This window comes from Xenia sp. Carnegie-2017, unplaced genomic scaffold (genome assembly GCF_021976095.1).
Source record: "Xenia sp. Carnegie-2017 unplaced genomic scaffold, XeniaSp_v1 HiC_scaffold_22, whole genome shotgun sequence".
Lineage (NCBI taxonomy): Eukaryota > Metazoa > Cnidaria > Anthozoa > Malacalcyonacea > Xeniidae > Xenia > Xenia sp. Carnegie-2017.
Window position 1 is genome coordinate 14,820,271 of NW_025813485.1, and position 18,488 is coordinate 14,838,758.

General features: G+C 32.9%; 3 protein-coding genes across 4 annotated transcripts; all 3 read right to left on the reverse strand.

Moving 5' to 3' along the window:
• Nucleotides 1-1,744: 1,744 nt before the first annotated feature.
• On the reverse strand, nt 1,745-3,171 carry LOC124447444 (pituitary homeobox 1-like). Of its 2 annotated transcripts, none has more exons than XM_046998364.1 (3): nt 2,918-3,171; nt 2,572-2,747; nt 1,745-2,355 (listed from the first exon to the last, which is right to left on the reverse strand). In XM_046998364.1, exons 1-3 carry the CDS (start codon nt 3,042-3,044, stop codon nt 2,035-2,037), a joined length of 624 nt encoding a protein of 207 aa, XP_046854320.1. In that variant the 5' UTR covers nt 3,045-3,171; the 3' UTR covers nt 1,745-2,034. The 2 variants fall into 2 exon arrangements, with proteins under 2 accessions (XP_046854320.1, XP_046854318.1); XM_046998362.1 differs by having other exon boundaries at nt 2,572-2,750; nt 2,918-3,170.
• A 2,252-nt stretch (nt 3,172-5,423) lies between these two features.
• On the reverse strand, nt 5,424-7,123 carry LOC124447443 (zinc finger protein 775-like). Its single transcript, XM_046998361.1, has 2 exons — nt 7,070-7,123; nt 5,424-6,238 (listed from the first exon to the last, which is right to left on the reverse strand). Exons 1-2 carry the CDS (start codon nt 7,081-7,083, stop codon nt 5,572-5,574), a joined length of 681 nt encoding a protein of 226 aa, XP_046854317.1. The 5' UTR covers nt 7,084-7,123; the 3' UTR covers nt 5,424-5,571.
• Nucleotides 7,124-8,148: 1,025 nt separating this feature from the next.
• On the reverse strand, nt 8,149-18,209 carry LOC124447445 (ATP-dependent translocase ABCB1-like). The gene is made up of 27 exons (XM_046998365.1): nt 17,748-18,209; nt 16,684-16,777; nt 15,921-16,297; nt 15,561-15,732; nt 15,142-15,266; nt 14,901-15,017; nt 14,776-14,834; nt 14,602-14,711; nt 14,386-14,496; nt 14,187-14,315; nt 13,886-14,086; nt 13,539-13,709; nt 13,214-13,375; nt 13,067-13,118; nt 12,868-12,971; nt 12,396-12,566; nt 12,085-12,204; nt 11,825-11,902; nt 11,657-11,740; nt 11,351-11,554; nt 11,089-11,189; nt 10,872-11,012; nt 10,325-10,481; nt 9,648-9,845; nt 9,351-9,557; nt 9,063-9,209; nt 8,149-8,829 (listed from the first exon to the last, which is right to left on the reverse strand). The coding sequence occupies exons 1-27, from the start codon at nt 17,777-17,779 to the stop codon at nt 8,638-8,640; spliced, it is 3,816 nt and encodes a 1,271-aa protein (XP_046854321.1). The 5' UTR covers nt 17,780-18,209; the 3' UTR covers nt 8,149-8,637.
• Between the last annotated feature and the right edge of the window lie 279 nt (nt 18,210-18,488).

Below are 18,488 nucleotides of genomic sequence, written 5' to 3' on the forward strand. Positions count from 1 at the left end.
CATCAAATTTCCTACTTTTGTTTAGCGTTGTTGTACATATCATTTGCGATGTGTTTTCGTTCCATATTGATGTTAGTTACTCTTACAAGACGACGTATATTTATTCAACAAGTTAACATGTTGCATGTGGACCAATGTGGCCAAGATCTGTATTTTTTGTGCTGTGGTACCGATGTGATCAGGGTTTATGATTGGTTGAAAGCACGGCTCGGTAGAAATGACATATAAAACATTGTACAATTTTTGTCCATCGCTGTTAAACAAACAGCTTGACTGAATTAGAAAAACTTTTCATATTCTTGATGGACAAAAGAACATTTTGTTGATGTTATTCAGTGGGCAAATGCCAAAGTAGGCGAGCTACATTGTTTTCTAAATTCTAGGATGTTGGTTGCAATGCAAGAAGTACATGCAGGAATTCAACACTTTGGAATGAAGTAAATATTTCTATTGGTGGCTTGCAACCATTCCCCTGGGAGTAAGAGAATAACAAAATGCACGCCATGTTGGATGAAATTTGCATTGTAAATAAGGAAAATCCTTTGTTAAAATCATTCAACTTGGCGACTATGACGTACCTTGCAAGCCAAGAATATTGGTTGAAATTCTGTTGTTTATTTTTGAGAGATTTGTTTTTAGATATCTCTGAACTTTTAAATCTCCATAAGGCATATTACTGCAATTGCGCACAAGAGTCTGATTTAGAAGACAACGCAATACTTGTATGTGCAGGATATTCCAAAAAAGTGACACTACAGAAATCATCTCATTATATTCTTAAACAGCAGCTTGCATCCGTTCGAATTTAACTATCCAGCATTATTACACACTATGCAACATTATGGAACGTGATGAAACATAGTGTAAAATAAACTTGAAACAAACTTCTTCTACAACAATTTTACAGCTATTTCCCCACGCTCTGATCACTCATTATAATTACACAATAAGGAATATGCAGAAGATCTACTTTGCTGTGCAACCTGCTGCTGTAGTATATTTCAATATATTACTGGCTGTGGTTATAGCCATTTCATCATTCCTATTGGTAAAAAAGAAGCATTTGACTGGCTGTAATTATGGTAATCACGTGAATGATAAGATAAGCGTAGCGCAATAAAAGTTAAATGGAGTGGCCGCTGCCGTCTGTATGCTTTAATATGGTTATAACTATAGGTGGATTTCAACCATTTCCCAAGGAGTCAAATGACAAAGAGATTTTCGCTATAGTTAAAATTTGAATCGCAAGCAATAAAAATCCTTTTTCGAATTCAAGGAACCTATGGCGGCCATGTCGTAGCGTGCAAGCCGCCTACAAGGGTAGTTGGGTCATGTTACAATCAAGTTTTTGTGTTTCACCTGACGCTTACACTGTGATTTTCAATATCTATGTGAGATGCTTATATATAGCTCTATATGCTTTTATTAGGTTTTTTCTCAATCTGACTTTTCATGTTCTCCTTCATTTTATTTTAGATTTTCCCCTTTTTTCATATCAGTCTCACTATTCGAAAGCAAGACTGGATCAAACTGTGTTTAAGAAAAACTACTGTCTGAGCCGTAAAATAACTTAAATAAGGTTGTGATAACATCAAAACTTTCAATTAGTAGATTGACCATACATGACCGATAAAATATACAACAAACAATATGTTTTTAAGAATCATCAATCAAAAACAAGCAGTGAAAATGATAAATTAATTCTATGATATAAATCACCTTAAAAAATAACTCAAAAGTTGCATTTCTTTGCAATAATATGAACTTTTTTTAATCATTTACACAAAGATTTATAAAATATACAGTTTATAATGGCATTTCTTGGAATTTACTGACGGCAAGTGATTTATAAAATACAGATTATTATAACATTTCCTGGAATCGACTGACCATTTATGGAGGGTAAAGCTGATTCTTCATTCAATGTCTATGACGCTTACAGCATATAAATAGTTTAAATATTTACAAGGCTGTTTTTTATACAACGTAGGGTTCTCTAAACATCATTCTTTTTTAAGAATCATTCTTCCACAATTATATCCATGAATTTATCCGTGCAGTACAACTTTCACTAGGATCTTGAGAAGATTCAGCAAGAGCAGTTGGACGATACAAGGGCAATATTTGTCTGTTTCTTCGAGCATAGGCAATGTTCATGTATGTCTGAATTGGTTGATGTGTAAGTAATACATTCGGTTTAAATAATATCTGTTTACTATCTTGTGTTAAATACAACTCTTCGTTACTCAAAGGCACCGTACATTTTTTAAACGATGATAAAGTGGGGTGAATAAGTTGAAGTGGGTACTGAGATTCCAGTTTTCTATGTTTTGCACGTCGATTCTTGAACCATACCTAAAATTAATTACAGAAAAAAGGCAAATGGCATTTTATAGATAAGCAATGGCCCCGTTGAGGCATTTTTTTATTATATGAGCCAAGTAAACGAAAATGGAAACAACAATTTTCAAGAGTCATATAGTCCACAGTTTTTTATCCAAAAAAAAAAATAAATAATAGTTTTTAAAACTGGCGTGTTGGCACGATTAAATGATAGCTATGTGACTTTACCTGTATTCTAGATTCTGGGAGATTAGTAAATGAAGCCAATCGCTCACGCATAAAGACATCGGGATAGTGAGTTCTTGTAAATGCTCTCTCCATCATTGATAATTGACGTTGTGTAAACGCTGTCCTTGCTCTTCTTGTCTTGTTCCCAGTTATTTCCGTCTGTTTCATGACGGCGTCTGCTATCCGCCAACGATGAAAATATAAATTTATAGACTAAGCGTTGAATGTTTATATAATCTATCATGTTGAATAAGCTTACTTATAATATCAGTTGTTTCTCCATAACAAGAAATGTAAAAAAATTTTCGAATAGAAGTTAGTTTCCGATCATGAGTATAAGTTTTACCATTTATTTCTTTATTGAAATCCTTTCTTTTGATTTCTGTGTCAGCATCACAACTTTCCTTCGCTTTGTTCTCCTTTTTATCCGGTCTTAATAATACATCAATAGAGAATGAACTTGATTTGGACATCTTCGATTCTTCTCATGTGCGGACAAAATGCAATCACTGTGTTAAACACTGAAATGTCATGTATAAAATTGCACGATTGATTTGAATTTAAAGCGACGGAGTTGGATATTAATTAGAAGGAAATGTCCTAATCCTCTTGGATATTTAAAGAAAACAAGAACTGAGGCAATAATCTAATTATGTTTTATCTCTTTGTAGCCCAGTAATACCGGGGCGTGTTTATCGCATTAGTAAAATTGATCAGCGGTACATCTGAAGAATTTGTGAAAGAGAATGTTTTAGAAAAATTGTTCATTTTTAACGTCAACCATACACTTTGATGAATCTTTGATAACAGCAGCTTATATATGATTAAAATTTTACTGCTTTAAGTCACGGCAAGTGTTTTATTTACAAAAAATATTTATATCACCAGAAGATAAGATTAAGTTAAGCTTATCTCTTGTTTTTAGCTTAAGATTTTCTTATCATGCTCTTGAATATTGAGCAGAATATCCAACTAAATTTGACCGACCAAATTTAATCATTTACGAATGTTAAAATGGCTTGATCATTGCAATCTGACCGTTTTTTTTTTACAAAACCTAAGGAAGTATCATAAAAATTTTTGGCGTCCACATAATTTTTTCATTATTTACACCACAATGTCTGCTGTTGAAAAGCCCAACAGGTGATTGTTAATGTTAATAAGCGTCTAAGTAAGGAAACATTAGAGGATTTGCGAACGTAAATGAACAGAATTAAGTGGCATTATCTAAATAAACGAAAGATCGGTCTTTATGAGTAGAACAGCGACTTCTGATCTCTATATTTACACTAAATTGGCAAATTAAAATTGATTGACGTGAAAGCAACTATAGAATGCTTTCAGATCAATGTATAAGTTTGATGCATCTATCTTTCATGTAGGTATACATAACATTAGTATTTTCATTTCAGAGTCAAAGTATTTAAAATCAACAGTCAACGCGCAATTCATTTTTCTTTCTTCTCATTTCCTTTTTCCAGAAATTAAGCGCATTATAAATGGTGTTGATTAAATGATGGATGCTTTTTTAGTTTCTTGTCAGAAACGCAATACACATGCTTCTGTTTTAAAGTTTAGATATTATCGAAAAGCTTATTAAAACAACCTTTTTAATCATAAAATTCAATATTTCATACATGAAGGTTGCCACAATTTGTAAGCCTTTTTAAACGAAACACTTATGTATGATACTATAAATAGTCATAACATAGCGTGATATATTGAAGATTGTCTGGTTATAAGTCTCTACGCCACTAAGCCTACAAATGTTAAGTAAGAACTAACAAGCAACGGATACCCCCTGCATGTGTGTATGCATGACAGTCGTAGGTTTAATGGATAACATTCAAAGGCATGATATTTGTCAATACAGTGGGACAATATATGTATGTATGAGACTTTCAACAAATATCTCCATAATTTAATTAAATGCATTTGATCTAATTTTAAGGTTTAAAATGAGAAATGACGATCAGAGTTGCATGAACAGTAAAATGCATTTGTTCTTCAGTAAAAGCTTCTTCCTTGTATAAATATTTGATGCATTTTTTAGCAACCAAAGTGTATAATTGTACGAAATATTTTACCTAACAAGACCTAAAATGGTTTACAATTTGAGCTATTTGAGCTCCGAAATTATTGGAATTTAATTTGCCTCGAAATAACACAACTTAGGTTAAAATAACTCCTTCTATATACCAGTCCAGTCAATTTACACTCATTCATGCAAGATTATGAATGACATGGTTAATACATGCAATAATGCAATAATCTTAGTACGACTAAGTAATTTACACTGTCATATATTAGCTCAATAACAAGTACAGAGGTAATCTTAATCCTTAAAACTTATTAATTTTTCATTAGTTTTACTGATCTACGAACACTTTATGTCGGGATGAATGTTTTTTTTTTTGAGCATAGTTCCACTGAAACATTCAATACTTCAAACAAAAACACTTAAATAAATGGTGTTTTTGAAGCATTTACAACTCTGATAGACGTTTGGACGAGTTACATTTACAAATCGTACACAATATAGTTCACGCTAGTAAGAGTGGAGCAACAGCGAATAATCAAAGTGGATTGCAACAAGCAACTGTCTATTGAGCTTAAACACTGCAGTTCCACGTGAGTGTCAACGCTGTAGCCTACGAGTGACTTGGGCTACTTGCTAACGATAAAGAATAAATCATCCCTTGCTCAACTGCAGCATTACATCATAATGCATTAGCGTGACCGTTTTACATGAAGTATTCACTTACTTCAGAAGATTAATGCTCAATTGGACGTAAAAATAGAATACGTTGTACAAGTAAATTTACGTAAAGTTGATTTTTTATATTTGTTGAATTTATACAATTTAAGGTTTCGTATTTTCTATTTTGTTCTCATTTTTAGTAAGTCACTTTTAATTTAAAGTATCACATCATTTTATCACTTGATTATTGTTTCATCTAAAACAATGTTTTCATTATTTCATATACTTAAATCATTTTCTTACTTTTTATGCGTATGACGATGGCATTGCAGACCATCTGACCTGGTAAATGATTTTCCACAAATTTCACATGTAAATGGCCTTTCTCCAGTGTGTGTTCGTTCATGAGCTTTCCAGTGAGAACGCCAATAATATGGTTTATTGCAAAACTGGCAGTGATACCTATAACGTCTTCCATTTTGAGGAAATGATTTTTGTTTTCGACACCACATGGTATTTGAAAAGTGCTCAATTTGTGGACGATTGATGATTCTTTGATCCGTTTGGTCAAAACTCACAGCAATCATCGCTGGTCTTCGATCAACTTCAGACATTTCAACTAAATGCGAAGAAACAGGAATTGAACCTACTGCAGACGTTTCAATTTTCAAGGGTGAAACTTGTCCAATACTTTGTATAACACTGGGTCTTGTTCTGTTTTCTTGATTATTCCTACAATGAGCCTGTGATACATGTATTTTCTTACAATCACGTGAAAGATCATCGCAAGGATTCAGTTCATATCTACTTAAGTGACCAAGTCTTGAATCAATAGAAATGTCGTTGGTCGTAAGTGAGTTTGAAATTGTTGATGGGAGCCGGCAATAGTTTAGAAAAACCACTTCTCCAGATTGAATACTTGGAGTTGGACATCCTAGTTTGTGCTCATTTTTACTTCCTTCTGGTCTGCAAAACGAGTCAAAGTCAACATTTATGGCCATAAATCTGTTTTAAGAAATGATAAAATTATTCAATAATGTTGTACATTGTCTTTTTCGAAATGTGAACACACCTGTGAAAGTTCATTTTATTTTTTGAGAATTTATTGAATTAAATAAATTGAATCAATTTAGCTACTTTTTCAGTAAGACACTTCTTTACCAATGCTAGTCAGCTGTAATTTAGAAACGACAGGAGCTTCTTCACATTTTTATAAGAACAATAACCTACGTTACATTTACTCTCTGACGTAAAAATAACAATAAAACCTACGCTATGTGGCTTTCTACGATGCTTGTAAAAGATAACTTAAGATAACTGTTCATAATTGCACAGGCTGAAAAGTGAAATATTTATTTTGATAAGTACTTAACATGGCTTGCTTTGTTGTACATGCGAACTGAAATTTTTCTATGTAAACGTGGAGATTTTTTGATAACTCTCACGTAGCTAAGTATATGTTAAAAATAAACTCTTAAATTCATTGTACAGCCAGGCAGTACAGGCTAAGTTGCTTTATCATTCCAGAAGAAAGATACATTGCATACGATCTAGTTAAAGGAAACCTGCTAAAGTTTTGATGGGGGAGTGTACAATGTGCGATGACTTGAGACAATTTAGCAAATAATTAATTCAAATATTTGCCTCAGTAAGATTCGTCGTAAGAAGTCAAAACTGCAATGTTAGTGTAAATATTCCTGTAATAATAACTGTTTAGTGCGAAAAAATTTTCCGTGTCATGCACAAAACTGAAAATTTAAAATTCAGCAATATCTTTGAAAAATTTCGTCAAATTACCCCGCCAAGACCATGATAACAAAACATCTTTTTCCTCATGATAAGACTTTCCTCATGATATATACACGTGCCTGGCTGTGTGAGTGCTCGCAGTTTACATATACATGTATTTTTTTATTTTCCGGCACATCCGGTTTTTGCTGAAGCCTTGAAGCAAATAATTGTAAGCTGACCAAAAATAATGTAGGCTTTTAAGATTTCTCACTTGTACAAGACATGTTATGAAATAAACTGAAGTGATTCGAATAAAATCGGTTATGATTGATGTAATTGCAGCGAAAAAACAGTCTGTTATCTTATTTCGTTCGTTTGTCTTTCGTTTGATGCATAAAAATCGGAAAAAAAAGATAAAAAAAGATCTGGTCGTTTCGATTTAATGACGATGCATAAGGAAATGAATATGAACGCTGTGTAACTTTGGAAACAATACAAATATAAAACGACTATCCTGCATCCCCCCAGATAACAACAATATGAAAAATTAAAGTGAATGGTTTGAACCCGGGACTATCGTTACATGTTTGTAAATGTAGATTGTCCAGGTTGGTATAGTCCTGAGAAGGACTGTTTTTGTTGTTGTTGACTGACGTTTCGACAACCTTAGCGGTAGTCATCTTCAGACACCCACACATTTCCTTTACACACAATACAATGACGTAAGAACCAGACAACAAATACGGCTAACCTGACGTTTACTCCTCATTTGACTCTGAAGATGATAACCGCTAAGGTTGTCGAAACGTCAGTCAACAACAAAAACAGTCCTTCGCAGGACTATACCAACCTGGACGATCTACATTCACAAACATGTAATATGAAAAATTGTCAAATAGGGAACTTTGTTATTTTGCATATGTAACTACGTTTTTCTTATTTTCTATGTATCTTCTTTTATCATTCTTACTTATCAATCGATAAATATAAGCACCACATATATTAATATAAAGCAAAAGTACGTTTTGTGAGGAAGTCGCTGGCATTGCAATTAGTTTTGAAAATACATCCCTAAAGAATATCTTCAATAATTTATATTTTGTTCAAAATGATTGTCTAATCATCATTGATCATCACTAATAAACTTTTTGTATAGGAAGATGATGAAATGTAAAATTTTAACAAATGTTTACAGTGCAAAGCAACAATAATTACATGCCTACTAATCTTCAAGCAGTCAATCATATAAATAGATATCAATAGGTTGCACTTAATTTTGGAAATTATACAAAATATCTTCAAATTCTTTACAATAAGTACATTGTATTTTTCAAATATTCCACTATCAAACAATCCATGAATGTTAAAAGATTAAAAGAAATCGTCTACCCAAATATGAATCTAAAACATAACTCACAGGAAATTAACGAAACACTTAATTAATTATCACAACATAAATTAAAGACGATTTAATTAATGAGCTTCTGTCAAATGTTGTAAAACATTAATTAAAATTAATTCAATTTAGCATTTAGTATATTAACACGAATTTTTTGCGTTGAAATCTGCGTGAGCATTATTTCTAATTTCAGAGTATTTATGCTATATTCATTAAAGAAATCTTTATGAAATTCTCAACATTGAGCTTGCTGAAGATAATAATAGACACCTTTCATATCCAACAATTCTTGATGAGTTCCTTTTTCAACGACATGACCATGTTTAATAACTGCAATTACATCTGCTTTTTGTATTGTTGATAATCTGTGTGCAATGATCATTGTCGTTCTTCCTACGCATGCTCTGTCAAGTGCCTCTTGAACAAGCTGGAATATGAAAAACAAGAAAACATTTTTCAAAATGAAAATTAATACAAATTATGAACTGAACTTGGATGCAAAAAATAATTATTGGATGAAGTATCGAATGCGCCACTTGTTTCCAGACTCCACCTCATGTTCCCATGTGTCCTGATCTCATATCCTCATGTGTCCTCATTATCCATTTTACCTGTTAAATATTTTCTAACACTTTGCAAATTAAATGACAAATTTCCAACCTTTTCATTTTCCGTGTCAAGAGCTGATGTAGCCTCGTCCAGTAATAATATTTTAGGATTACGTATTAAAGCACGAGCTATTGCGATTCTTTGTTTTTGTCCACCAGATATCAAGGTTCCTTTATCACCAACAAAGGTGTCATAACCCTGTAGTTTAAAGTTGAAAAAGTCACTATTAATTAATTAAGGTAAAAATATCTTGGAAAGATTAATCAGGCAAATATTTAAAAAACCAAAATATGCTTTGATGCTTAACTGTGCGAGAATATCAACATTTAGATTATTTACTTTAGGAAGCGTGTTGATAAAATCATGGATGTTGGCTTCTTTAGCTGCATTTTCCACTTCATCTTGACTTATGTCTCTTGTAACATCTCCATATGTAATGTTTTCGCGAATAGAACATTTAAAAAGTACAGGTTCCTGAGACACTATGCCAATTTGACGACGAAGCCACGAAACGTTTAAGGATTTGACGTCTCTTCCATCTATCATCTTGATTAAATATGAAAAAAATTGCCTCACTTTCTTATTTACAGTTTCACTCAACAAAAACAATTTTAATCCCTAATTAATCTTTCTTACCACACTTCCACTTTCAACATCATAAAGTCTTTGAATGAGAGCAACAACGGTACTTTTACCGCAACCACTTGAACCAACCAAAGCAACAGTTTTTCCTGGTTCGATTGTTAAATTAAATTGATGAAGGACTTTAACATCTTTACGGAAGGGATAACGAAATGACACATTTTTAAACTCAACATAACCCTCGTTTTCTTCCTATAATCATATAACATAAATACAACATGAATACATGCAAAAACGAAGGCAATTTATCGTCCATCAATATTGATAGTCAAGCGACAATTGTCAGTTGGTGAAATAAGTTGCTTATTGCTGTAGAAAAGAAAAATTCAATTTTATTCTTATCGTTTCAAGGTGCATAAAACACGAGAATAACATTTTTATCTTGATATTTGACAAAAACTCGATTAATAGAAAAGTTGCATTTATCAAGCATTTGTTCAGCTAGCCTCTAGAGTCTTAGAAATAAATGCGGCAAGCAATTTTTAATTGAATCAAGTAATATAAGTTTTTTTGAACAATTATTTTCCATCGATTTCAATTATTTGTGCCAAAACATAAATCGATTACTGTATGTTTTTTTAAAGTAAAAAAGATAAAATCCCGAGACTTGTGAAATTTAATACGCAGCTATCGTTATAGAATGGAATATGCTGATTAACCATTTTACTTACACATGTTAAACCTTTGTCAGAATCACTTTGTATTTCAGGTAATGTATCAAAGATCTTGAACATCCTAGCTGCAGCAATTTTCGCTTTTAAATAATCAGGAGAAAAAGCTGTGATTTGTCCAATCATCATGGCACCCATTTGTACAGCAAGTATTATTCTATAAGAAATAATGGCTGAAAAGTATATATAACATAAGGAACTATATATATGTAAGTGACATAGGAACTAGTAGAAATATCTAAGTAAGTGACATTTAAGAAATACAAAACGTTTTCCAAGTTTCTATAGAGTTATAAAAACACGCAGAAAAGTTTGAGAGAAACGAGAAATTTCGTGGAAAGCACGAGCACGAAGTACGAGTGTTTATAAGCCATTTCAAGTTTCTGGGAAACATTCAAAAGTCTCTACGAGCCAAATTCCATGATATTCAAACAGTGATAAATACAGCAAAATGTATATTTATTTTGGCTCTAATACGATTGTTATAGTTATCAAAGTGCTGACCAAAAGCAAGTATTGTAAAAAACGAGTAAAAACTTCCTTTTACTTCATAACATCTTCAAAATTTATCTCATTATTCTGTAAGAGATATCCAGCGTAACGAAACGATGCAGCACTGGAGAGCAACATAAAACATTGATTTGTGCTCATAAACAGACCACTCCTTATAGATTTCTTTACTCGTTTTCTAAATAATTGATAAAATTTGCATGAAGTTAAACAAAGATAATAAATTTTATAGAAAAAGCATTATGTTAGCATACTGGTAGAATTCAGCCACAACTTCAAAGTACTTCTGGTAAAAACGATCTTCCTGTCCAAGTGTTGCAACAGTTTGAATATTTGAGATTGTTTCTACGGCAACCTTAGTTAACAACAAATTAAAAACAAGATTTCCTCGCAGTTTGACGACGGTATGTTAGTAAGAAACATAGTGTAGTAATGAGTCAAAAATATAGACACCAAACTGTCTTTATGATCTTTGCGATCTAAATATATTTATAATTCATTGGATTGAAAATCCACCTTTCCAGCTTCTTCCGAATTAATAACATTCGCTGCATTGCCTTCGAGGTAAGACTTTATTTCCATTGCAGATCCAAATGCAATGAAAGGCACAAACACTAGTATCAGCAACGTAAGTTTCCATCCGGAGATAAAAGCTATCGTGAGACAACCAATTGCGGTCACCAAAGCAGAAGTGATGTTCCCTAGACGCGGTCCTGTCGCCTTAAAAGGTACATCAATGAAGTTGAACTTGGTTTATACTTAGTTTGAACTTTTTATAAATTATAAAGTTCAAGAAGACAGTCTTCAGATAGGTATAGTTACCCCTTGAACAGCTGAGGCATGAGTGGCAAGATTCGACGTTAGGGCACCAGTTGAATGAAATGGATCATCAAAGTAACTTGTGTCCTTCAATGAAAGCAGTCGTTTATTAACTGTATTATGTCGTAGCATAATACAACTATACAAGAATTTTTTGCCTGCATTGCACACCTGTCTGATGATTGATTTAAAGGCAGCGCTTCGTAATCTCTTTGTTAGTCTTTCTCCAGCAACAGAAAACATCCACGACTAAATTATCCATCATGAATGTAACAATGAATGAAGTTAGTGATACATTTACAACAGAAAGCACTGTTTTTGTACAACAAATATTATGATATTGTGAAAAGTAAGCCTTGGAGCGTCAACATCTTTGGTGGGCATGACTATTGGTGAAAATAATCTATTGGTATAAGTTATCTGTCTCTCACCTGCAAAAAATTTCCAAAAAGCATGACAACAGCTAAAGCTATGAAAAGCAACGACCATAACCTAATATCATCTCTCATCATCTCTCTTTCCTTTTCTATATCAGGGTCTCTTGAAAATACCTTCACACATCACAGATGAAATTAAGGTTACTCTTGATAATGAAATCATAATGCCGATAAGTCATATAACTGATGACATAGTGTATTACTAACGGACTTTTGTCTTAAAGTCAATTTGACCAGTAGTAAATCCTAAATGTCTATTTCATTAGTGTAGAAGTACACAGTAAAATAAAAATTTTTTCACTTACTTGTAAAAGTTCTCCAGTTAGTATAGCAAACACAAATGGATACGATCCGGTCAAGGCAGCTCCAATGCTTCCCACGAGAAGATAATGCCATTCTGTTTTACTCATTTTAAGAATTCTTAAAGCAGCAGCTGGCTTTAGTTTTTCGTCTAAAATTTCTTTTTCTTTTTCTTGCTGAGAAAAAAATAAATATGTGAATATCCTTGACATAACCAACCTCAAAAACTGTAGACGGGGGCGGGGCGGGTAAGTGACCTTGTAATATTTTTCTAATAACAACACATTTCAATAAAAATTAAAATAAAATATAAAATAAAAAACAAAAAATTAAAATAAAAATACTATCTGTTATATCAATTAAATATACAAAACAACAAACTATACATACATAGTTTGCCCTCTTGGCTATTGAGCACCACAGTGGAATGGTGACTCCTACTCTTAGGTTTATATGCATATTGATTAACATGTATACCTTTAACTTTGATCTGTTACTGCTTTGCAATGACAAACTTCTCGTTAATTCACCATTGCTCAATTTGTCCTTGACTACTACGGAATGTTTAGACAACCGGTTTTCTGTTAAACACATGCAGTTGCAGAAACAACCAAGAATTCTAAATTGTTGAAAATGCAACTAGAAATAAAACTCATTCTCACATAGTCTGCCTAACCTTCCACTTTTGTTTTATCTCCGATCTCTTTTTCTGTTTCCTCTTCCATTACCTAACACATTCATTAAACATACTTTTTGATTACCCTTAGGGAAAAAACCATACTCAACAATGAATGATAAAAAATAATAACGAAGCCCTCAACACCTGCATTGCGACAAGTTGTTTGTAAACACCATTCTTCGCCATAAGTTCATTATGTGTTCCCATTTCAGCAACAGCACCATCTTTCACTGCCACAATTATGTCAGCATCACGGACAGTTGAAAGACGATGAGCAATGATGAATGTCGTTCGACCTTTGCCTGCCTACAAATTGACATTTAATTGACATTTAAAAGCATTCTAACTGAAATGAAAAGAATTTGTATGGTCGAAAGAACTAAGATACTTCTTTATAGATACCTTAATAACACGTTATGCTAATGCTATATATAGTGTTCAACTACTGGCAGCAAAAATATACAATTACCTTATCTAAAGCCTCTTGAACAATCGATTCACTTTCGGTATCAAGAGCTGATGTAGCTTCATCTAACAATAAGATTGTTGGATTTCGGATCAAAGCTCGTGCAATGGCAATACGTTGTTTTTGACCTCCGCTCATTTGAGCTCCACGTTCTCCACACAAAGTTTCGTAACCCTAGACAGATGACATTTATTAACGATTGTCATAAAAAATGGTCACTTATCAATATCTATACCAATGTTGCATTGTCAAAGCATTCAGATCATTGTTACAATATAAACCAAACAAAAATAATTCAAAATGCTTGAATAAAGTGTGAATAGGTTGTCTAACAAAGTTTATTTACTTACATTGGGCATTGCAGTTATAAAATCATGAACATTGGCCATTTTTGCTGCTTCTTCTATTTCTTCCTGAGTTGCATCATTGCGTCCATAACGAATGTTTTCTGCAACTGTTGTCGCGAACAAGACAGGCTCCTGACTAACAACACCAATATGCTGACGTAACCATTTAAGATTGTAGCTCTTAATTTCATTGCCATCTATCAACTGTTAAAATAAATCATGTCATACACACATCTTTTGGTATGAGTCAATAAAAACATAAATGCTGAATTTCAGCAAAACAATAAGTTTCTGCTATTCTTACCAAACTTCCGTCAGAGATATCATAAAATCTTTGAATAAGTTTAACGACAGTACTTTTCCCACTACCACTTTCACCAACTAGAGCAACTCGTTTTCCTTTTGACACTGACATACTGAAGCCTCTAAGGATCTGACAAAAAATATTAAGATTTCAATGAATATAAAATTTCATGCATCCTAGAAAGGTTCAAAAAGCATACCGGTACTTCGGGTCTTGAAGGGTAGCTAAAAGACACTTTTTTGAATTCAAGATCGCCGTTTAATGTTTCTAAAATTTTACCTTCATGGCAGTTGACGTTGATCGAGGGAATCTGTACATCAGTAAAAATTTGTTGTAAAAAAACCTTAATTATCGTTCAGATTTTAAAGATGTGGATATTTTATTTTAGATTTTTTATGACATTGCATCTACGTACTCGATCAATTAAGTTAAAGACAAGATACGCAGCCCCCCTTGCAGTGGCGATTCCTTGAACACTAGGTCCAGCTTGTCCAGCCAACATTGAGCCAAATAATACACCAAAAACACCTACAGAAAAATAATTATAGCAGCTTCGATTGGCAAAAAGACATCATAACTTTCTTAGTTCTTACGATAAGAAGATCTCCTCCCGTCATCTCCTTCTCGATGACAAGTTTTCCACCATACCTATTTACACGAAAGATAACATTTCATTCCAGCAACATGATTTGTTGACATATTTGGTAAACATACCAGAAAGCCAAAGCGTATGAGCAAAACATGATAAAGTTAATAGCTCCCATAGCCAATCCATTTGCTACACCTTTTTTTTCACCCATTTTTTGAGCTTTACCAAGTCCAGACGTATATCTGCAAGTATATGCACAAAATATTTAAAAGCATTAGGCCACGAGAGATCTAGATCTCCTCTGTTTGCTTAAAAAAATATCATCGTTCTTGACTATCACACTATTGAACAAGTATTTTATCAAACCTCTTGGCTTCTTTATCTTCACCACCAAATGCTGCTACAGTTCTAATGGAGGACAGAGCTTCCTGGGCAACACTACCAGCTTCAGAATAGGCTTTCAATTCTTTTGCAGTGAATGAAGAAGTAATCTGGAAGATATATGACAAATCGCGTCCATAACTGAATGATTAAGAAATCAACAAACAAGACGTTGAAATCCAAAAGCGTTACAATTAATCTTCCCATCACACTGAAAATCATTTATGTTCCAAAGTGTCACATGGACAAATATACTGTTTGTAGAAGTGCAGCTGCTACGTTTTGACATTGACATACATCATCTTACTATAGTGCTAGTGATCTAAGAATATCACATAGACAAAAATCATCTTCATAAACCGCTAGTATTATCTAATTGTTGACAAAAAGACAAATTCACATACTGTTCCTATAAAACCAGCAGTGGCAGCAAGAAGTGGAAATACTGACAACATAACTAAGGTAAGTTTCCAGCCATATACAAATGCCATGATGTAGCCTCCAACAAAACCAGACATACCATACAAAAACAAACCGAACTTATGGCCAATTCCATCAGCTATCTTGTTCAAGTCACTGGTTGTTATAGAAATGCATAATTAATTTTTAGTCCAGTCGTGTCATCACATGTGGGAACTGAGTATTGTAAAGTGTTAAATTTGTATGAAATTAAGATGATTGTACACAACTGCTGGGATAGTGACTCAATGAAGCGTGCGTGTAAAAACAATTAAAGAATAATTTGGGATAAGCATTAAACTTACTCAGATAAACGACTATTCAGTTCTCCGCTATCGTTCAAGTCAAACCAAGCCATATCTTGGCGTAATATTGACTTAAAGAAAGCTTTTCGTATTGTATGAACCTGTCGTTCAGCAGTTAGACCCCACATGACCATATTTAACGCAATGGTTACGGTCGTTCCCGCAGCAATACCAATATAGTAGTAAACAAATGGCTTTATTTCATTTTCAATATTAGTACAATTATTGCCGGAATTTGTACAGGAAGAGAAGTCAATGAAATCATCGACAAGTTCACCAAAGACAACAAACTGTAGAGGAATTAAACAACCTTGAAGTACTGCACCAACTGTACCGAGAATCATTAACAGACTGTCCACTCGATCGGCAAAGCGAAACTAAACAATGAAATCACATCAAAGTAAACTCGCTACAATGTACACTCATAATAAATTTGCAATGATAGACAAACGCCAATGACTTAATTAGCCTGATTATTTGGACATCATTGCTTTGTACATAATTTTGTGTTTACTCACTGCATGTAAAAATTATAGATTTGTAAATAAATAAATAATTTTCACGATGTGTAATTTAAAATAGCGTTGCCAAACGTGCAGGCGGGCTACACCACTGGAAAACGACGCACAGTATGGTGTGAGTCAATGGGGATTACAGGCTGGCTACGTCACTGGAAAATTACATATAATATAATGTGAGTCGATGGAAAACGACACATAGCAAGTTTGTGAATAAACTTTCAATAATCGACATAATTTTTTACCAACTGTCTAAAGGAAACCATGGGAGGTTTTTCGGATTTCTTCGAGTCTTCATCTGCAGACAAGTCATCGTCATTTTTCTTGAGATCTTCAACACTATATATCATCATTCAGAGTATTGAAACTTTAACAGACATTTTTTTGGTGGTGTATTTTCACAACGTTGATATGCATACATTATAGATGTTTAATAAACTTACAGTGTGAATTATGCAGAACATACCTAAGTTCATATGTTGATACGACTATCGTAACCATTGGGAAGCACATATAAACACGTAAATATAACATTTTCAACATTTCGGAAAACTTAAATAAACATAAAACATTTGCTCATATTTGAAGATTTTTAGCCAAACTGTTTAGAGCTGATAGTTTACTGCAGTCTGCAGGGTTGATACTATAACTACAAAAAATATATGTTTCTCCACAACTATTATGAGCAACAAGCTCATTAAACAAAAGTCTTTCTGAGTGAACTCATCAGTAACCAATTGAAATTAAATTGATTTACAACAGAATTGCTTTACACAATAATACTAAAGTTTACAGGAAACCATTTTATTATGGCACTAAAGCACCTCACGCTATAATTGATTTCTGTCTCCTTATGCGCGCTTATTCATTGAAATCACACTAGAATCAGTACAATTTCACAATCTGTCTGATACGTGAAGCATATACCTAGATTGACATATATTTATGCACTTCAATGGTTTGGTCTTTACAATGCTAAGCGCCATAAAAAGCAAAATAGTGATAATACAAAGGACATAACATTTATACTTTAATTCTACAAAAATCGTAAATCGCCATTGACTACTATTGCTATATTTAGCAACGAATGAAACAGTTATAACGCAGTACCACAGTATATTTTTCCTTCTATGGATATAGTAACTTAACCGAGAATCGCAATCTAAACATATTTAAATATATTGACAATCAAACTATTATCAAGCTATGCACTGCCGAAACATATCTGTTATAAACATTGTAAGAATGATATTTTTACAACTAAAAGAAAACATTAAATTTTTTAGGTAATTAAATTAAACGTTTTTACCTTGTTTCAAAGCCTTTATTATCACCCATCATCACAAATGTTTTACAAAAGCGTCACATTTTAATTTACAAGTACAATATTAGCATGCTCGACATATTTTGATCACATACCTATGTATTACCCATTCATGCATGGAAATTGACATACCATGTATTAAGACAAAACATGAAATATATACTTAACTAGATGATAGCATTGAGAACAAAGGAAAAGAATCCTACACTTTCTGCCTATGTTACAAATATATATGTTAAAATATAAATGTAGGTAAAAACGTGAAGATTCGATCTTCATGACACGACTGGAAAGTGGGATTTGACGTATGCTATCAAAACAGATATTAGGTATTCTACGAACTCAATGATACACGCTCGACTAAAATTATTCATTAATGAGGGATGTATTTCCGTATAAAGTTTAAAAACGATAATTTCTTCCACAAATCCCTTTTTCATACGGAATACTTAACTTTATATTTGCTTATAAACCCAACAATTTCCAAACGATGTAGTGAAATAATTCATCATGCACTTTGAGTATTTTATTACTTGTAGTTACTGTATTATATGTTTTCTCGTAATGATACCATAGAATATCTGTTTAATTAATGGCATTTCTAGAAAAGTCATGAAAAACATCAGAAATGCGCGAAAACCCTGGCAAAAATTCACTCTGGGAAAAAAAGAGTTGCACTAAATTTTCTAATGCAAATTTTCCACGTAAAAAAATGATTAATATATA